At 40.3% G+C, this 22,349-nt stretch overlaps 1 protein-coding gene across 7 annotated transcripts in view; it reads right to left on the reverse strand.

Moving 5' to 3' along the window:
• il6st (interleukin 6 signal transducer) overlaps nucleotides 1-18,231 on the reverse strand; it is a 29,264-nt gene extending 11,033 nt beyond the window's left edge. The window contains exons 1-12 of one of the 7 annotated variants that reach the window (XM_036140666.1): nucleotides 17,983-18,229; nucleotides 17,536-17,620; nucleotides 12,200-12,259; nucleotides 11,255-11,560; nucleotides 10,523-10,670; nucleotides 9,693-9,755; nucleotides 6,370-6,527; nucleotides 6,075-6,235; nucleotides 4,962-5,121; nucleotides 2,949-3,013; nucleotides 1,979-2,228; nucleotides 292-462 (exon numbers count right to left, since the gene is read on the reverse strand). In XM_036140666.1, the coding sequence (XP_035996559.1) occupies nucleotides 292-462; nucleotides 1,979-2,228; nucleotides 2,949-3,013; nucleotides 4,962-5,121; nucleotides 6,075-6,235; nucleotides 6,370-6,527; nucleotides 9,693-9,755; nucleotides 10,523-10,670; nucleotides 11,255-11,560; nucleotides 12,200-12,259; nucleotides 17,536-17,602 (1,609 nt within the window). In that variant the 5' untranslated portion in view covers nucleotides 17,603-17,620; nucleotides 17,983-18,229. Of the gene's footprint in view, nucleotides 1-291; nucleotides 463-1,978; nucleotides 2,229-2,948; nucleotides 3,014-4,961; nucleotides 5,122-6,074; nucleotides 6,236-6,369; nucleotides 6,528-9,692; nucleotides 9,756-10,522; nucleotides 10,671-11,254; nucleotides 11,561-12,199; nucleotides 12,260-17,535; nucleotides 17,638-17,982 lie in introns of all 7 variants that reach the window. The other 6 variants (XM_036140667.1, XM_021311569.2, XM_021311570.2 and 3 more) reach the window with 6 other exon arrangements.
• Nucleotides 18,232-22,349: the final 4,118 nt, after the last annotated feature.

A 22,349-nucleotide genomic window follows, 5' to 3' on the forward strand; every position in this document is an offset into this window, starting at 1 on the left:
GTCAAAAGACCCCAAAAAGGTCATATGTGCAGCGCAAGTACAGCAAAATTCTCAAAGGACACATTTTGGCCTGTAGGAGCTGGTTTGTAGGTAAAATCTACAAATGCTCAATGTGCTGGATGAGATTTTAATTCAGACACAAAAAGCAGTTTTAGAAATATATGAAGTAGCTTCTGCTTGTGTTTTTTTAAATATGTGACAAAGCATGTTGACAGGAATTTACACAAAAACTTTTTCAATGTCTATGGTTGAGACTTTATGACCATCCCAGCTGTTTATAAAGCACCTTACCTTTAATTGCTGTTTTGTTGGTGCTGTTTCTTTCCCTTTGCCAGTCTATTTTTCCATTGCTCATCCACTCGATCACATATTCAGTTACAGCCGCGCTGTTGGGCTGTTTCCATTCCACAAACATCTGACCATCCAGGGTTGACACATTCATTCCTTCCACTGTTTGTGTCCCTGGAGGAGAGACAACCAGAATGTTAGCACCACTTCACCAACTTCAGGGCCGCACATGAAAGTTTAATTAAAAACGGAGGGATTCCAAGCACTACAGGTTTGTTAACTGCTATGTTGTTACCGTTTACTCTGTGACTGAAAACAGCATACACAAATTACTGGTGTACTTTCAGTGGAGAGTGTACTGGCCAAGTTTATGGGTGCAAATAAGGATTTTGGTTTCTGTTTCTATCCATTGCTGCATAGATCAAGTCAACCAAGCTATTGGTTTAAATATCTCCTGTACACTGTAAACGCACATTGTTTCTTTCTCCTGCACTGTTTACATTGCAACTGTTTACTTTTTAATCACTGCTGCACTTTATACTGTAATTTACAAGCTGTATGCAACAAAATTTCGTTCTGTATGCACTCTGTACATACAAAATGACAAATAAAGTTGTCTAAGTCAAGCGTGCAGCCGCCTTTAATTTTTCTTCTAGGCTGTTGTCGCTCCTTTATTTCAGTTCAGTCCCCTGTGTTCGCACGCAGGTAAACTCACACCAGGTGAGAGGGCACTCAGAGTCGCCACATCATTTTTACCTGCTTTGTTAAATATTTCTGTGTTTTGTAAACTGGCCCAGTTTCTGAGGATGGCGGCACTAAAAACTCCAATCAAATCAGGAGAGCTGAGCGTCTGCTGGTCGTGAAGATGTCGGTGGAGGCTGTTCTCATTGGGGAGCATGGGGCATTCATTAAAGAGAAATGCTTAAATGACCAAGAATTATCCCCAACAGAATTAGTAACACTTGTGTTTTTCTGTTGTTACAACAGAAAAGGACGCACTTGTTTATTTCATGTGGTGCCCTGATTACTTCAATATACTGAGACCGTTTGCCTGATACAAATATGAGGATGATCACGTCTGTTTAAATTGGATTATTATAAGCATTAACGCTCAAGGCAGCACGTTGTCAACAAGTAAACGGCTCTATGGTCATTTTCAGATGTCCTACAAAAATATTTGCTTTGATTGTTGCAAATCGGCAAAAGTCTGTCTGTTGGAAACAAAAATCCACCTTCCCGAGTCCATCCCTGAAAACAGATGGCTGCTTTATTCTTGGAAATTGCCTTTTTGTCGCTAGATAGACCAGATGAATGAAGCAGAAGCAGATCACCAATGTAATAAAATTAAAACTGAATAAAGTTACGCTCAAAGATATAAACTCTGGCAGATCTAGATTTTAAAGAGATTTTCATTCAGTCAAGAAGAAGGAAGGAGGAAAGGCAGGTAGCCTTCAAAATATAACCATGTATAAAATCCACGATAGAGAAAGATAAAAAGAGAGACAAAGATGGATAAATAAGAGAAAGGTAAAGAGAGACAGAAGATGTTTGCTCGTATAAAGCAGTAATCTGTGATATTAATGGAAAGCTAAATGGAAGAAAGCGGCCCCAGGACAGAATTTCTAGGGGAATACTGGAACATGAAACTTGCTGAAACTTGAACGTGCATTGTGTGACAGCGGTCACATACCAGATGGTTTTGCAGGGATGTGCAAACATGCCTCTGGAGATGTCCCCACAGAATTAATGGCAGCGACGCACACTCTTACGGAAGGTTTGTCAGCCAGGGAAATCCTTTTAAGCAAAGTGACCGGCTTTTGATCAACGCTTTGCTGGGTTCCAGACCCGTTAACTGGGATAATCTCTTGCTCCCCTTCCTTTTTGGTGTACCTCAATTTTATGCTGTAAGCAGTTATCCTTCCATTGGAAAATTTGGGTTCCTGAAAGAACAAAAATCACATATGCACAGACACACAGGTTATTAGTTTAGAAAAACTGCAGAGCGGATGGATAAGAGAATTCCTCTCTCAAGCACCCCAGCCTTTATCAGTGTTTCTGCATAGATTGTGCCGTTTGTCACAGCCAGTGACAAACACTGATTCATTCAATTCAGGAGATGGATCTGTTTGTCTTTGGTACTGGCCATTGTTCTGCCACAAACAAGCTTCTCTTCATTCTTGCCTTTTTTGTGAATTTCCAAGGTACCCTTTCAAACTTGTTTCCTGAACATAAAATTGTACTCCATTGCCCGCCACAGTTCTCTAGTCTCAAAGGTGTTCTATTGGATCAAGATCTAAAATCTGAGGAATGGTTCAGGAACCTTTCTGAATCTATACCATAAAGATTATGCAAGTTCTGATAGCAAAAGGAGGTCCAACCAAGTAAACATGCAAGTAAGATGTACCCAACAAGGTGTCCAGTTAGAGGATATCAGCCATTTTCAAATTGTTTTTAAAACTAAAATTACTTTAAGATTCCTACAGGTGGCTAAGAAGTGTGATGCATAAATGTGGAATGAGTCCTTTGTGTATTTATTAAACGCATTTACAACTTTTAAATGGATTGAACAAAACCATTTATGATCTTTTGCAATCTAACCATGCTTCATGTGCCACTTTGATACTTTTTGGGCTAAACTGTTCTGTGATGTGACATTTTACCTTACAAATGAGCTGTGCTTCTCCGTTCTCAGACTTCCACCACAAATCTGGTTTACTTGTAGGTCCTGAGTCGGTAAAAGAAAAAAGAAGGCAAAACAGAAAGCCATCACGCCATGACTCACAGTGAAGGTGAGGTAATTCTTGCAGGAATGGAAATACAACTTCACTGAGACCAAATCTAGTAACTTAATTAACATTAGTGCATAGGAGAGCTCTAACAGGAGCAAAATTCTAATTTTGATCCTTAAAAGTATACCAATATCATGCAACAAGCTCAAAGGTCTTTGGCAGCAGTATTTATATGGAAACAAAGAGGTTCTGTAGGTTAAGAGTCAAAAGAGTAACAACGGTTTTAATAGAAAAAGACCTGAAGACTGAGGAACTACACATCTGGCAGGCGCATAAACCAAAAATGTTTTGTTAGTTTGAATTGGACCATAGGGCACAGAGAATTTGTGGGCATGTTTGGTCTGAGGGCGATATGACGTTAAGAAGCCAGCAGGGGCAGTGTGGTGCTGTGCCCAATGATCTGGCCACAGTCACGTGCGCCACAGCAAGTCAGCCCAACCTGTTCTGGATACCAGGATTTGAACCCAGATTTGATTTGATCCTTCAAATTAAAGTCATGAACTTAACCACTACACCAAAGAGGGATATTTACAACTATCAACTAACCTTTTGTTCTTGACAAAGTACAGCTCTGAATTGATTTTGTGACAAGAGCAACCTCTTTCAGCAACATAAAACATGCTGCCACATTGTAAATACTTATAGTATTCAGCTGTGATCAGATGTGACACCTTCAGCCTTCCTTTTCATCCCGGGGCAACTCAGATCTTCAGTTCTAATTCCAGCTTGAAGAGATGCACACTGCTTAAGCACTGAATGGATTGGAGCTTTGCCTTTATTATGTGAAGACATATTCTTATAAGTCATAATGCTAAAAAAACAGATGAAACTACTGGGGTCTCATTTATAAAGCTTGCGTAGGCACAAAATGGGGCCTGAAATGTGTGTACGCCACTTTCCATGCAAAAGTTCAGATTTATAACAAAAAAACTTGATGGGAAAATGTGCGGTCCTCACAGCAGCACCGACCCAGGCATACGTTCATTTTGGAGACGGAGGAAATTGGTGACGTAGATGGTCAAGTAGTGAGTTGCAGCCAAACTGCATCATGATTCAAAGTAGTATAAATGAGACCTCTGGTCTTTTTGAGTGTAGAAAATGTATTGTTTAAAGGAAAAGAAGTAATTCTAAAATCAGATTAGTTAACAGGTTACTTATTTTATGATGAAATACACAAGACTGATTTATTCATTAATTATATGGTAGTATAATGGAACATAGCCCAAAGGTATTCTACACAGACATAAGAAAGACTACAGTGGGTTTAGGGTGTTGGCATGGCCTCCAAATTTTCTAAATGTCAACCGACTGTTCTGCTGTCATCCAGCAGCTGTGCTGGGTAGGTACAAGTCTTTTGGCAGATTCCCAGAGCACCTTATTAAATATTAGGCAAGTTATCATGGTAATATGATTGAAGGTATTTTGCAGCAACTGCAAATGCAGCAACTGAGACTCATTGGGTACGTAGAACAAATGCCTTAACCACCAAAACAGCTTATTTTTACTGAATGAAATTTCTGCAGAGCTGCAACTATAAGCTAAAGCTAATTTTTTTTTTATCAAAACCTGGAGAAAGTAAAAACAAATAATATTCATCCCACAAATCAAATGTATTATTGCAAACTAATTATATGATATGACACTGCCAGTCAGAAACACTAACCGATAAAACCAGCCCTCCTTCCGGAGGGCTGGTTTTATCGGTTAACAGAGATGTTTTATCGGTTAACAGAGATGGTTAACAGAGATGTTTTATCGGTTAACAGAGATGGTTAACAGAGATGTTTTATCGGTTAACAGAGATGTTTGTGGAAATGATGCTAGCGAAAAGTCAGCTTCTGCATGATGTTCTCACCAGTCAGAACATGAAACCATAACACTTACGATCCTCTGGTGTTTTTTCAGTAACACTGTCACTCCAGTCGCTCCAGTAGCCACGGTTCCGCCTAACGTTTTTGCAGCGCACCTGAATGACATAATCTTTGCCTGGTTGAAGATCCTGCAGTCTGAAGGAAGTTTGGACGGATGTATCTGCATTAGGTACCTGTATACAGAAACCCCAGCAGTGTGAGTGCAGAATCAGAAAACCTCAATATTGATGACAAAATCTGCTGCTTTATCTGAAATTACAGACAGTGAGTAATTGGTTTATCCGTTTTAAAAATATATACTTTAACAATCAGCAAGTCAGTGGGGACACAGCTGGCATTTGATACAACACACAACTGTGCTTTTAAAGGAGACATATCACGCTTTTTAATACCTTCCTTTTTACATTGAAATCGTTCAGTTGTGGTTTATATAAAGTGGAATTGCAATGCTTTTGGTCTGAATTCCTCGTTATTGTTGCCCCACAGCTCTTTTGCACCGGTTCTAAGGTGCGTCTGAGAGCAACTTGTTTTGGTGCCATTTCTTTAAATGCAAAGGAGCACTTTACACCATGTCACCCTCCAGGTCGCAGAGCATTCCAATCCACCCTATTCGGCCATTTTTGTAGTTTGCTAGGGGACGGTGGAATGATTCTGTGGGTTAATACACCCAACAACTGAACAGTTCACTTATCCACTTGTAACTTCAGTATCCTTCAGCTTGGACTGCTGGAAGCTGGAAGTCTATGACCTTGTTTAGCAGCTCCGCAGCAACTACTGTGAGATATTTGTTCAAAAATATAAAGAATAGAGAAAACTGAACGGCTTAAAAACATGACCCAAACAGAAAATAAAGATGTCTACGCAGCTCCTGGACAGACTACATTCAACTTTTGTGCACTCCTAGTGACTCCAAGTACACAACAAAATGTATTTAAGGGCTAAAAAAGTGGATTTTGCATGACATGTCCCTTTTAATAGAATTATGCCAACATGATCCAAGAATCTTTGGATGGACAGACAAAAGGTAGTAGAGCTCCTGCCTTTCCCCCAGATAATCTGAGTACTCAGTGCTTCAACCAGAAGGGGAACTCAAACATTTTTCATCCAAAGAGTGTGGGTCACATACATCCACATAGCGCCAGTCAAGGGATCCATCTTGGCAGAATCGGATTTGAGACGTCAGTTTTATATATACTTGATCAATAGGATGTTGCCACTTTACGAGAAGCGAAGTAGGAAAGCTCTGTTCTACGATGACTTTCACATTGGATGGAGCAGATGTTTTCACTGAAACAGATCAAACAAACAGGCAGTGAGATGAACTGAGGCTGTAGAAGTACACAGGAATCTGTTTTAGAGCAGACCAGACCATAACAGAATAAAACACCCTAAAATCTGAGGATGTCCAAACATTTACTTACCAAAGTAATGTGCATCCTGTCTCAGATGCTCAGACTCAATCTTTCCAAGTGAACTTTGGGACACCACCCAAATATCCAGGTTCATATGATGGGGGAAACTTCCAAAAGACACAGAGGCCTTGTTGTGAGGTGTCGGAGATGAAGTATATGTTTCAGTACTGGAAACAAAGGATTTTGACAGAAGATGAAATAAGATGCATCACATGTTTAGTACTTCAACTCTTTCACTGTATGAATAAACCAACACATAATGTAAAACGTTTTCACATAACAGGAACCACAATCAAAGATGGAAATTTGAAGTTACTAAAATGTGTCTCTGCTCTACAACCAATGCAGTAGAACTTATGACCATTGCATCAGCGAGTGTGCAATTTGGACAGTTAGGACACTCCTCAAATTATGTCAAATTACTAAATTTAGAACAGTGCGGCGCATATGCATCACGGCCATCTTGGGGTCGTACAGAGTCAGATTGTGAACAGATTCAATTCAACAAAATTTTATTTATATAGCTCCAATTCATGAAACATGTCATCTCAAGGCACTTTACAAAGTAAAATTCAATCAGATTATACAGATTGGGTCAGATTATAGATCAGTCCTGAATATCAACTCAACAACAACAAAGGATTGGTGAGAAATGTCAGTATTGGATACTGTCAGGGTTTAGTTTTGATCTGGCTTTGGTGTACTATTAGTTTTCAGTTCTTCCGCCTTGTCAGGGTTTAGTTGTGACCTGGCTTTATTTACTGTTATTTTTCAGTTCCTCCTCCCTCTCTTACTCACTTACTTACTGTTTCCTGCCTTGGTATACCCCTGTTTAGTCTCCGTCTGCTGCTGGATGTTACCTGTTCTCACCTCTGAACTTCAGGTGGAGCTGCTATCCTGCTGTGGTTCTGGCCTGCAAGTATTCACCCAGCCGTGCTGCTAATCCTGCTGTGGTTCTGGCCTGCAAGTATTCACCCAGCCGTGCTGCTAATCCTGCTGTGGTTCTGGCCTGCAAGTATTCACCCAGCTGTGCTGCTAATCCTGCTGTTGCTCTGGCCTCCAAGTACTCACCCAGCCGTGCTGCTAATCCTGCTGTGGTTCTGGCCTGCAAGTATTCACTCTGCCGTGCTGTGGATCCTACTGTTGCTCTGGCCTCCAAGTACTCACTCTGCTGTGACTCTGGTCCTGCTTGCCAGCTCCTGCACACATCTACACCTCTGCTCCAGTCCAGTCCTGCCTCTCGGGTTTCACCTCCCATTATCCATCTACCTTTCAATAAACTCTAAATTTTAGCCCTGTGTGTGCGTGCTCTGTCCGGGTTTATCCAAAGACAAATCATGACAGGTACGAGCTTTTAACAGAGAGGACTTTACTATGGAATCTGAACAAAGACACCCATGTACTGTATACATGGGTAAGGGGCCAACACTTAAACGTTGATACCTAATACCAGCGCCTGCAACATCTGTGCAGGTAGGCTATGTTTATTTGGCTTTTTCTCAACGGAATGAAATCATACAATCCATGAGTGGTATTTAAGTGTACATGTGAGCTTCAGTGTTGCATAGTCCACTTATTAAAAAGGTAACTTTGGCCTTGTTTTTCTCTAAAATCACTTCCAACTTTTGTGAGCCGGAAGATGTGGTTCCTTGGGTTTGTTTTTGAACGTGAAGTCGATTTTTTGGACTTGGGTTTTTTGTTTTTTTCCCCCCCAACAGAACACAATTTCTTGGTTATCGCGTCACGCAACAAGAGCTATTAGCCGTGCTAATAACCCGTCAGCAAATATTTCAATACAGAGAAAGCTGTGAAAGAGTCCAGCTGAAATCCAAACAGTCTGATTTACATAAGAGCGCAAAGTATGCTTAAAATCATCTTCTTGCGTTACCAATGGTTACCTTTTAAAAGACAACGATTTTCCCACAACAAACTTGTGAGAAGGAGGACAGCAAAGAAGCAGCTTCGGTGCAAGGAAAACATTGAAGACAGCCTGAGATTCTGCAGAAGTACAAAGATGGATAGCACAAGACTGTTGAAAAGTTACTCCTGTCTTATGAATCCTCCTTTCCATCTAGAAATCTGGCAATGAGTTTTTCTGGAAAGAAAAAGTTAGGAGCTACTATGATGTGCCAACGCTGAACCGTCTTGATGCAACCAATGTGTAGGATGACTTCTCATCCAAAGTAGTGGACTTAATCACAATTCTTTCCAACAGCACCATCACAAATAAAGGCTGGGATCAAAATGTCCTGGAAAAGCAAGGTGATCCAACATTCTAGGAACACCTAAGAGATGACTTCTGAGCATGGTTGAACACTGCGTCACAAGGCAAAAAGTGCCAAGCCAGCCCAAGGACCGGAACACTAACATACATCTTAACTTTAATAAGAACCTGTGGTCAGAACTCAAAAACCAGGCCAGGACACATGTTCCATCTGAATACTCTTAATAATGGCTCCTAGCTCCTGTTCCTTGACCTTTCATGGGGTCAACAGCAAGAACTCTATCATGGGAAGAAATGGAGCTTCGGACTGCTGTGCCAAAAAATTACCTATGAAGTGCGCACTGTCTTCCCTGCTCCTTTGTTGATTTCCATGAGGGGGCTGTGCTGATACGTCATGTCCCGCAAATGATGGTGGTATGCCTTAAGGGTCCTTAGCGCCGATAAGGGATGTCACAAGGTTCCTAGGCTAAAACCAGAGGGAAGCATACAGGCTCCTTTTCCTACCTCATTCCTTACTGACTACACTATTCAGATAGAACTTTGACGACCACTGACACACTTCCACTTTTGCTAGAGTCCTTACTCTATAAGTGTATTTGGATGGACCCAGAAATCACAAAATGGATTCAATCCAAGCAGTTACAAGACAAGAATGGCTCAGCATCAGTGAGCATCTGGACCAGAAGTTGATATCCAGCAAGTCTGACAGAATTAGAAACATTTTAACATTATAAATACCGACTCATCCCACTTTGTTAGTCTATGAAACTAACAAAACTGTTCGTCTGCATAAGACAAAAAGATAAAAAAAAAGAATAAACTAAAAAACACAGCTTTTGACTGATTGCCAAAATGGTGGCTGTGACTGTATTTCCATCCTGAAAGAATTAAGCCAGTGTGAGTTTTATTTATTTTGGATTCAGGTTGCCTTTTTGGAAAGACACATGCTGCCAGTGAAGACATGCAGAATGTATCCAGAGTCAGTACACACTCTAATAAAACATTAATACTAACAGAATACTTTCTTATACATAACTATCATGGTACCAAAATGTATCAGATAATGCTAACGGTGCATTTACAACGAACGCGAATTAGGCGGGCTCACCGGTTGATTATGCCTTTGCAAAAGACGCCCGTGATGCAATCTGCACGATTAAGGCGAGGAAATCTGTGTGATTCGCAAAGAGAGAGAGAAGCAGAATCCGCAATGACTTTTACAGGAGGTAAAAAAAATCTGAACTTTTCTGTCAATTTATGTCACGTCAACTAATCAGGGACTGGTTGTTGTTGTGACACACTGTGATGGAACAAAGCTTTTTCAACCAAAATGGAAGACAGAAAAAAAAACTAATGTTGACATGGGATGAAGGATTGCTGTTTAGAGGTTTGTGGAAGGGCTTTGATAAAAGCCGTTTAACCAACAAAAAGGACTGTTAAATTGTTCATCAATTGTTCTCCTCTTATAGCGTCTTGAGCTGGTCCCGGCTAGCCACTGCCTCCGCGGCCAGGTCTGGTGCTGGTCTTTTGCCCTGATCTCTGACTGATCCGTCCCGGAAGCAGGATAACGGACAGACGAAAACAACGGAGGAAACGACTGTGATTCAGCCGTAAGTCCCCGACTCCACGTACTTAAAGCATCTCTGGAGGATCTGGTAGAACTGCAGGGATGCTAGCACCGTTGTTTGGCTTTTCACATTAAATACAGCACCGTGACTCGCTCGTTAAAATCCCAGCCTGTCCTGTTGAGTTGAACAGACAACAGGAAAGTAGATAGAAGCTCCTCCTATTTGATGACGAGTTGAGGCCGTTGTCACCGTTTATATATGCCGTTCATAGAGTCACAGCGCCCAACGGCACGGGATTCAGGCGGAAATTTTGCAGGACTTGCGTTTGGTGCCAACGCACCATAAGATGTGGTAACAGTGGAATACTCACGGAAATTCCACCATCAGTGTGTACGTTGTTTGTTCATCCTTGGTTTGATGACCGACTGTTTCCCACGTACAACTCAAAACCGGGAAGCTCGGTTCATTCTCCTTCTGCTCTGCTACACAGGAGATGTTTGTTGCTCTCTTTGGGGGATCTGTTGTTGGGACAAGCAATGAAACGTCTTAAAAATGGAGCAACAGGACACTTGAATCAAATTAAGCCTTTCACCTTATTTAGGACCACAACTGTTTATTAGCTGCAGAAAATTAGGGCTGCAATATATTAGGAAAACATGCAATATGCGGTAATATTTGGAAATGTCGAAATGATAGGACGTGTGATAAATAAATGCGTAGTAAAAATGTTTAATATCTTTCTGTTTTGGGTTCCAAAGCAAACATAGACCCCAGATAATGAACAATCTATGCCATTGGTACAATAAGTTTATGCTGCATTAAGCAAGTGTCACCTAATACAGACCAGAGAAACCATGAGCATTGTGCACTTCAGCCATTATCAGTCTAGGCAACTCTTTGTGAAACGCATATTGCTTACAGTGAGCTCATGACAAATGTTCAACATAATGTGCAGCCCTACTAGAAATACTGTAAACCATTGCAAGCCTCACAGTTACACTGAAATATGATGGTAATCCAATATTAAAAAGACAAATATTGTCAAGAAGCTTGAGGATTAAAAAGCACAGGACATGTTCCCTATTGTGCAGACTGAACTTACAGCGTTTTTTGAGCCAGATCCCATTCATGAATTTGCTTTTATTCAGGAGCACAAAGGCAGACTTTTTGTTGGCAAGACAAAAAAGCCACTCTGATTCTCTGCTGGTGATGGGGATGGTCACAGCTAGTGCTGAAACATTGATCTTTGTGTAGTATTCTTTGGGTACAACAGATGACAATGATCGATTCCAGTAGAGATCATCTGCAGTGACTTCATCTGTGTTAGTGATCACACAGGTAGCTGTGAAGTTAGTGCCGATTTCAACCACTGAACTCTGTGGAGCAATCACCAGATAGCTTCCGTATTCTATAGAAAGAAAAGCACATATTGAACATGTCATTATATATGAGCAACAAATTCCAGCCTCCAGGGTCATTTCTGAATTATGAGATTATTCTATCCATGGGGCTAAATGTTGAACTTTGAATAAACTGCAAACAATCTGACACAGTTGCGGCTGCTGGACTATTTGTCCCATGTTTCTGTCAAATGGAGCTGCCCTCAAGTCAAACTAAAACCAGGTTAACACTCCCGCTTTTGGTACTTTTACTCCTCTCAGAAAAAAAATACAAGAAATGTTTCTGTAAAAGGCTGGAAAATTAAATCCACATCTCCAAAAGTCTGTCAGTAAAAACAAGAATGATGTGCTCCAACATGTTGTGGTAGGTGGCTGCACTGACTGTTATCATGATTAAACACAGTAGACCAACGGATGACACAGTTAATCAAATGCTCACTGATTGTGGAAACTTTAGTCTGGACCTGAAGTAAGCCAGACTCTGTGCCTCTCCAGTCTTCCTCCAGACTTTTGGCAGCTTGATTTCCAAAAGCAAAGCAAGATTTACCTTTACCTTTTCCACAACCCAGATAAGATGCTTACCTGGGTTGTAGGAATACAGCACTGTGAGCTGTCAGTTTCCATAAGAATTACCTTTTGTGGCTTACCCTCCATGTGGAAGGTGTCCATGACTGTCTGCTGGACAACGCTCAAGTCAGAAGTCTTCTCTATAATTGTGTATGACATGATCATAAACATTTAGTAGTTCATTTGATTTGTTTTTCAATCTCAGTTAAAAAAATAAATGTAAAAAGACTCACACTTGACTCACAAAAATATTACTATTTTTATATTTGCTGTATATTTATAGGAAAATCCATGTTTTATAAAAACAAAACAACAATTTTCAAACTCAGTGTATTGGTATTAGAGCTGCACAATATATCAAATCACATGTCATCTTAACGTCAACATTTGTACTATTATTATTGCTTTGATTTAATATGTATTTATCATATTTTAAGTGCCCTACATGCAAATTCTGCTTGCCGATATTTTTGGCCTGCTGGGTGAGCTTTGGTTGCCATCAATAACGACAGATTTTGCATGTGTTTAGTAGTGTTATAAGAATTATTATTCTGAAGTCACTATGGCCTCACACCACTCGGACATAGGAGGCCTGGAGACCTAATGTCTGTGTATAAGTTCCACTGTTTGCCGAGTGCAAGGCTGAATGCTGCGTAGAATGATTATTGTCTATGATAGACTGTCTTTGTTATGTCTCAAACCAAGGCCACGGTGCAGTATTAGGGGAAGCCTGAAAAGCGAGGCAGGGGGAGACAGGGCAGACGCAGACTGCAGCGGGACCGTGGGGTGTGATTTACTTCCCAACTATGTGAATCTCTGCTCTGTTTCTCAATAAAAGTGCAGGAACTATATCACTCCACCGTCTCCTTCTTCAGTAACTCAGGGAGGTCAGTTATCTGTTCAGAACTCCCATAACAGTAGTTACAGTTCATTGTCATTAAGGACAACAAAGAAGAGTTAGGAAATTGTGGGTCAGTAGTAACCAATATTGCCATCGCAATATTGAGCAATAATATTGTACAATAACTTTTTTTTTTTTCCATTTCATGCGGCCCTAATATCTGTAAACCCTTTCAGCTATTTCCCCATACACTGAACTTAAGCAGTCTAAAATTAGGACAAGCAGAAGCTGAAAAAAAGAATCATTTAGAATCAAGCATGACTGAACTCTTGTACAGTCATGGCCAAAAGTATTGAGATTGACACAAATATATTTTCACATGATCTGCTGCCCTCTGGTTTTCATATGTGTATGTCAGATGTCATCACATACGTACAGAAAAACAATTGCAATCATATTATGAGTAACAAAAGCTTTTAATAACAGTATGAGTTAATGCAGCAAGTCAATATTTGCAGTGTTGACCCCTCTTCTTCAGGACCTCTGCAATTCTCCCTGACATACTCTCAATCAACTTCTGGACCAAATCCTGACTGATAGCAGTCCATTCTTGCACAATCAATGATTGCATTTTGTCAGAATTGCTAGGTTTTCGTTTTTCCACCAGTCTCTTGATGATTGACCGCAAGTTTTCAATGGGATTAAGATCAGGGGAGTTTCCAGGCCATGGACCCAAAAATCTCTGTTTTGTTACCTAAGCCAGTTAGATATCACCTTTGCTTTATGGCAAGGTGCTCCATCATGCTGGAAAAGGCATTGTTCATCACCAAACTGCTCTTGGACGGTTGGGAGAAGTTGCTCTAGGAGGACATTCTGGTACCATTCTTTATATATAAGATTCTGAGAGAGCCGACTCCCTTGGCTGAGAAGCAACCCAACACATGAATGGTTTCAGGATGCTTTACAGTCGGCATGAGACAAGACTGGTGGTAGCGCTCACCTCGTCTTCTCTGAACAAGCTGTTTTCCAGATGTCCCAAACAATCGGAAAGGGGATTCAACAGAGAAAAAGACTTTACAACAGTCCTCAGCAGTCCACTCCCTGTACCTTTTGCAGAATATTAGTCTGTCCCTGATGTTTTTCCTGGAGAAAAGTGGCTTCTTTGCTGCCCTCCTTAAGACCAGGCCTTGCTCAAAGAGTCTCCGCCTCACAGTGCGTGCAGATGCACTCACACCTGCCTGCCATTCCTGAGCAAGCTCTGCACTGCTGGTAGCCGGATCCCGCAGCTGAAACACTTTTAAGAGATGGTCCTGGCGCTTGGTGGTCTTTCTTGGGCGCCCTGGAGTAGGGATGGGAATCGAAAACCGGTTCCTGTTCAGAACCGGTTCCGTGTTTTTTAATTCCGTGGCACCGTTTGGCAGCTCGCTAAACGATTCTCTTTTCGATTCTGTTGTGCTGCGGCTCTGAGGAAGTTACGTCACGTTTTTACGCAAGTTACGTCACGTTTTTTACGTAAGTTACGCACACGGCATTCAGTGAGCAAGTACGACGTGACCAGGCGAAAAACCAAACAAAAAAAAAAGCCGCCCCATCGGGGGAAGCGGTCGAAAGTTTGGTTTCATTTTAAGGAAGAGAAAGATGGCAACGAGGCGCTTTGCAATCATTGCAAAATGGCATATACATCCGCGGGAGGAAATAGATCCAACAGGCAGAAACACCTGCGCACACAATATGGCATACAATTTAATGAATGCCATGTTTTTGATTCTTACCGGACAAAAGCTAAAGTTACGACCAGCATGGAAGGCAACTCTGGCGGTAAGTAGCTAGTTTTACATCAGTGGCTGTGCTTAATGTGGTTCCTAGTAAATCATAGGCCATTTCTGGAAATAAACCAGTTTCCTACCTATCTTTGGGGTTATTAAGGGAGTGTGCCTTTCTCGTTAATCCAGCCCTTCATTGGTAGCATGTTTAATTAGAACTACTGGTAGCTGGAATTCTTCCATGATTCTAGCTATTGCAATGGATGTAACGAAACATGCTACAAATTTGCTCCACAGTTCAGGGAGCGAGAGAAAGGTGACGCTCGTTTATTTAAATCAGGGGGAGAGGAGTTTATTTCCCAAAATTGTACAGTAATGCTTTTTCATTAAACGGATGCCTTCTCCATTAGATTTAGATGACTGAGGTTATCTAAAGAGAGATTAATAAGCAACTGTCACAACAAACTTACATTTTCTTGTATTCTAAACAACTCATCTACTGTATTTAAATTTGTTCTTATATTCCTTTTTTTATTTAAACAAATAAAAATGTTACTCCGGTTGCACATTTTCTGTGGACATCTTGACCTTGTTAGTTTGTAAGCTCGTGTGATAGTTAAGTAAACAAAGTTGATGCTCATCATCAACTGTTTGTTATCCTTTTTTCCCCAAATTGGAATCGAAAAGAGAATCGAAAAGGAATCGAATCGTTTCACAGAATCGATAAGGGAATCGGAATCGTGAAAATCTTTTCACTTCCCAACCCTACCCTGGAGCCTTTTTGGCAACAATGGAACCTCTCTCCTTTAAGTTCTTGATGATGCGATAGATTGTTGACTGAGGTGCAATCTTTCTAGCTGCGATTCTATTTCCTGTTAGGCCATTTTTGTGCAGTGCAATGATGACTGCACGTGTTTCTTTAGAGATAACCATGGTTCACAGAAGAGAAACAATGATGCCAAGCACCAGCCTCTTTTTAAAGTGTCCAGTGGTGTCATTCTAACTTAATCATGACAGATTGCCGTTTTTATCTAAAATTTTAGAGAAAGTGGTTTTTATCCAGATTCAATCATTCTTAGTGGCCAATGATATATATTAAGGGTGCTCCGATTGATCGGTCACCGATCGTTTTCGGCCGATAAAGGCTTTAAATAGTTTGATCGGCGGTCTCCATAAAGGCCGATCAGATGGGCCGATGAGACGCGCTAACCTGACTCTCCTGGAAACCTTCCGTTGAAGTAATTTTGGGAAGGGGTGAAAATACTGGTTAGCTCATTAGCCTATGTTGGTGATAGACGGGCCAAATAAACAAATCAGTTTAACGAAGCATATGACGTACTAACAGAGCGACGACGAAAACAACCACAAGCCAGGCTACTCTTGCTGCTGCAGGTAAAGGCTCATAGCTCGGCAAATAAGCAACATGTCGGCAAAGAATATTTGCCGTTTGCTCTTCTTTCAGTGAAGAAATACTCTGCTAACGCTAGCTAACACCTCAACCGGCCTCAAAGCCAATGCTGATTGGACGTTCGTTAGGTGAACGGCTCCAAATTTTCTGTAACGGAGAGTAGCCAGACTCATTCATTCATTCACATACATATATATATATATATATATATATATATATATATATATACATATACATATATATATACATATACATATATATATATATATATATACATATATATATATACATATACATATATATATATATATACATATACATACATATACATATACATATACATACATATACATATACATATATATACATATATATATATATATATATATATATATATATATATATATATATATATATATACATACATACATACATACATACATACATACATACATACATACATACATACATACATACATACATACATACATACATACACATACATACATACACACACATTTGGCAAATTATATTTTATTTTAACATTTATTTTATTTAAATTGAAACATTTATCCTATTATATTTTATCTGCATTCAGTTTTTCTTTTTGCATTGTGTTTATGCATTTTAGCATTCAGTTTTTATCATTTAGCTGTACAGCACTTTGGTTAACCCCGGTTGTTTTTAATGTGCTTTATAAATAAAGTTTGAGTTGAGTTGAGTTGAGATTGATCTCCAGCCCTGTCCTCATCACCACCCACACCTGTGTTAATGGAGCAATCACAGAAACAATGTTAGTTGGTCCTTTTAAGCCAGGGCTGCAATGATGTTGAAATGTGTTTTGGGGGATAAAGTTCATTTTCTAGGCAAATATTGACTTTGCAATTAATTGCTGTTACGCTGATCACTCTTTATAACATTCTGGAGTATATGCAAATTGCCTTTATAAAAACTGGAGCAGTAGACTTTGTAAATATTAACATTTGAATCATTCTCAATACTTTTGGCCATGACTGTATGTAGTGTAAACTTCCTACATGGACAGCGATTACAGCACACTCACTTCAACAAATCTCACAGTTTTCCTAACAAACATTTGCTGCAATGTGAAGTTTTGCTTTCCTCGTTTGTGTAGGTTAACTTTCATTTTCTCACAGTCCTCCCTGATACCCAGACAGACAGATACTTCCTTCTAGTTATCAAGCAGTACAGTCATAACAGCCAGAAAAGGCTCCATTCCATGTATGCAGCAGGAAGTTAGACTTCACAGCTGACACAATCCCGCATTTCTGTCATTCTACTTCTGTAGTGAAAACCAGCAGTATTAGAGAGCTCCGAAGACAGGATTCCCTGGAAGAGCAGAGGGTGCAGATAGCAGAGGTGTATTGTAGAAACGAAACTGACCGTGTTCAGCATGGAGCACAGACGCGATGAAAGACAATCTGAACAACTGGAGCAGCATTGAAGACATCCTGACAACTGCATGAAACTAACATCAGAAAAAGTCTATCAGGGAAGGAGAAGAGACAGGCAAGTTACAATACAATACACCCCCCCCCCCCACACACACACACACACACACACACACTGTGATTGTACAGTAGCATAACCGATCAAGGTTCAGGAGTTTACATCCTGTTTAGCTCATCATGACGCCTGGCTTAATAGCTGAAATAACCTATCCAGACAAGCAGTCTATGTCATATTGCTCTGCATTAATATAGACAAAAAGTTAAGGAACATTTTAGATCATGAGAGCTACTCAGCACATGTTTAGCATAGCGAGCTAACTCTGTCACGCCCGTTAGCTACATGATTTCTACGTTTAGGAAGAAATAAAATACAACTTACCACAACTGCTAAACGAGCAGCACATTTAAGGACTCCACAAAGTCACACTTTTTAAAGAATTGCTAGCGATCCCGTTGGTCACGTCCCTTCCAGTGGTTCTTGTTTAGAACCGCCCACTTCCCGTAAGGCAAGGGCTGTGTCGTAATAATGTTCTTGAGCTGTTAAGATCTTACACCATAAGGATAAAACTCACATATGACGGCTGAGGAGCTGCAAGACTTCTGTCAGCTTAGACATCTGCGATAAGACGCAGCGGACACATAACACGACGCGATTGGTCAAAATAAATGTCTTTCAAACGTTAACGAATGAAAGGACAGGGCTTTTCCTACGCACTTTATGTGTGTGACTCGGCACCATTTACGCCCCGGCGAAGCGAGCGGCGGTTAGGCCGGGTAGCCGCATTATTTCGAGCTCATCTGCCGGATGGTTCGGTGGTGAACTAAACATGACAGTTTATGTTTGATGGTTTTCTCATACTGTTGTCAAAATGGGATGACAAAATAAAATCATCGACATGAAAGGTCGCCATTCATCTAGGGTCCTGGAAATCGCATAGTAGATGCAACGTTGTCCTGTGCTGCTATGACTTTTAACCGGGTATTACACCGGCTAACTGGTATGGGAGCGACCCACTGTGTCTTTCCGGGATGTCTCCGCCTTTCAGTTCCAGAAACTAATTTATGCAAACTAGCCACTGATTTAACATTCAGTGCCAGACAACTTAGCCAATAAATGAGAAGTTACAAAAGAAAAAAGGACAGGCTAAATTAAGACATGAGAGGAGAATCAGATGAACTTTATATCATTACTGTCACATAAACATGTTTATCTGTGATGAACTGCTCCAGGGTGTGCCCCGCCTCTCACCCAGTGATCGTTGGAGACAGGCACCAGCCCCCACATCCCTTCAGGGATAAATAAGCAGGCATCGACAGTGGTTGGTTGGATGGATAGACCAGTTTTGCAGTTTTTCACTGCGATCAAGTGAGCCGCCACTTCGAAAACGGCAGTCAAGCCAGCCCTCACTTGAGGGCTGGCTTGACTGCTTGACTAAGCATTACGGCAGGAACGGCTGAGACTACTTTTCAAAAATAAAAGCAAATATGTTTGGGGAGTATCGACATTTTACTTTGTATTTTTACACATATTGACTTCAGTTAGTTGAACTATGTTTAATAGTATATATTAATATATTTATATAAAATTAATAATAATTTTTTTTTATTATTCAGGTCTGCTGCTGAATACGGAAACATTTATTTTGGTAACCCTCTTTAGCCTCAATAACTACTAAAACAGCTGTTTCCCCCAGGTGACTACTTTCACTTACAGATGACAGATGATAATCTCCAGATGTTACATCAAAGTCCATCTACATGATGTGGAATTTCAGAATGAAAGCCCTTCAGAATGATAGTCACTTTGACCCAAGTTGCTTTCAACGTTGCTACTAACCCGTATGTTTTCAGTGGAAACTGTTACTTCTCCCTGACAGTAGAACACCTCCAGATGCTGCTCAAATACTTTCATCCACTTGTGATGTGAAATTTCAGAATAAGAGCCCCTCAAAATCTCTACAGTTAGTCACTTTGAACTAAGTTGCTGTCAATGTTGCTACTAAACTGTATGTTTTCAGTGGATACTGTGACTTCAGAATGACAGTAGAATACCTCCAGATGCTGCCCAACAAATGTCATCCCCTTCCCAAGTGGAATTTCAAAATAAAAGCCACTCAAAATCTCTCTATATTTAGTCACTTTGAACTAAGTTGCTGTCAATGTTGCTGCTAAACCGTACGTTTTCAGTGAATAATTTTGATTCAGTATGACAGTAGAACAACTCCAGATGCTGCTAAACAAAGCTCATTAAGATTTTATGTGGGATTTCAAAATAAAAGACCGTTCAAACATTAAGTGTATTGGTCATACACAATATTGCCAAAAGTAATCCAAATGATTGAAATCAGGTGTTCCAATCACTTCCATGGTCACAGGTGTATCAAATCAAGCAACTATGCACGTAGAGTGTTTTCACAAACATTTGTGAAAGAATGGGTCATTCTTTGGAGCTCAGTGAATTCCAGTGTGGAACTGTGATAGGATGCCACCTGGGGAACAAATCCAGTCGTGAAATGTCCTCGCTCTTAAATATTCTACAGTCAACTTGCAGCTATATCACAAGAAAACGGAACCATTTGGGAATGACAGCAACTCAGCCACAAAGTGTTAAGCCATGTAAACTGTCGGAGCAACAGTCAGTCAGGGTCAGTGAATGCTGAAGGGCATTGTGCAAAGAGGTTGCCAACTTTCTGCAGAGTAAATCACTACACACCTCCACATTTCATGTGGCCTTCAGATCAGCTCAAGAACAGTGCAGAGAGCTTCATGTAATGAGTTTCCATGGTGGAGCAGCTACATCCAAGCCATACATCACCATGGAGCTGGCCCCTGCCTCCTCCAACATAACTGTGTGCACCAGATCACAAAGCAAGGTCCATAAAGACATGGATGGCAGAGTCTGGTGTGGATGAACTTGACTGGCCTGAACAGAGTCCTGACCTCAATGAATAGAACACCTTTGGGATGAATTAGATCGGAGACTGAGAGCCAGGCCTTGTCGTACAACAGTGTGTTACCTCACAATTGCGTTTCTGGAAAAATGGTCAGAAATTCCCATAAACACTCCAGAATCCTGTGGACCGCTATAACTTGGACAAAACGTGACTTTCAGTGAGACTTCGCCTTATTTGTTATTCGCTGAATTAAGATATATATCCATCCATCCATTTTCTAACACGTCTGTCCCTTGTAGGGTCGTGAGGGGTGCGGATGCCTATCTCCAGTCGTCAATAGGTGAGAGACGGGGTACAACCTGGACAGGTTGCCAGTCTATGATATATATATATATATATATATATATATATATATATATATATATATATATATATATATATATATTAATATACATATATACATATATATATATATATATATATATATATAATATATATCTCCATCTATCTACTATATATATCTATATCTCTCTATCTTCTAATCTCTCTATCTCTCATCTATCTCTCTCTCTCTCTCGCTCTCCTCCATCTCTTCTTCTCATCACCACACATCGTTGGTGCACAGTGGCAAATAGATCTAATGGCAGACAACAGCTATGTCCCTGAAAAAAGTCCAGTTACCATCACAATGGCAGACATCCAACAGAAACTCTCAGGTATGAAGAACTGGACAGCACCAGGCCCAGATATAATTCACGCCTACTGGATGAAGAAGCTGACTTCTCTCCATGAACGCCTACCGACACAAATTAACCAATGGTTGACGAATGGGACCCATTCCATATGGCTGACAGAAGGCAGAACAGTCGTGATTATGAAAGACCCCCAGAAGGGGACGGCCCTGTCACGTGGCTGGCCTTTAGCGGTTGGAGTGCGTGGGGTGTGGAAGAAGGGATGCAGAGACAGAAACTGTCATGGTCCACAATTTAAAATTATTTTTATAATAGCCATTTACAAAGTGCAATGGAGGTTGGGGAGCAATGTGTCTTCTCCAGCAGCCAAGCGCCAAGTCTTCTTCTTCTTCTTTCCTTTTATTGGCGGATCGCAAACAACTTATAGGTGCATACCGCCACTTACTGTACATGAGTGTGTAGTTCTATGGTTCCATCTACTATATTCTATTTTTTAATTTTGTGTTATGTAAAAAAAAAAACAATGCTTTATTAATGACCATATTTTCCCCTCTATCTCCATCTCGCCCTAATATTCCTTTAATACTCCATTCTCTCCCATTTTCCATATCTACTTTCCTCATCCTCTCTCTTTCAGTTGCATATTTAATGCATTTCACCAGAACATGATCCACATTTTCTTTTCCTTCACAACCCTCACATATATCATTATTTCTCTTCCCTAGTATATACAAAAACATATACAAAAATGTGTGTCCAGTCCCTTCTGCTTCTTTCTCCATAATTTTTAATTATTACAGATTTTTGAATCCTATATAATCTTCTTCCTTTCTCATCTTCATCCCAGATTTTTTGCCACATTTCTGTTTCTTTCTTTTTAATTATTGATTTCCCTTCCCCTTTCCCAAATGTAATCTCAACTACATTCTGCTTTTCTAAAGCCTTTTTAGCTAGCTTGTCTGCTGTTTCATTTCCTTTCACCCCTTCATGTGCTGGTACCCAACAGAACTGAACAGAACATCTATTCCACACCTATATAACCTAAATAAACTCTGATAAATTTCTAACACAAGGTCTTTCCTATTATTTCCTCCTAAGTGAATACTTTCTATTGCAGCTTTTGAATCTGTACAAATTACCACCCTATCCGGTCTAACCTC

The sequence above is a fragment of the Fundulus heteroclitus genome, chromosome 8 (assembly GCF_011125445.2).
Source record: "Fundulus heteroclitus isolate FHET01 chromosome 8, MU-UCD_Fhet_4.1, whole genome shotgun sequence".
Taxonomy (NCBI): domain Eukaryota; kingdom Metazoa; phylum Chordata; class Actinopteri; order Cyprinodontiformes; family Fundulidae; genus Fundulus; species Fundulus heteroclitus.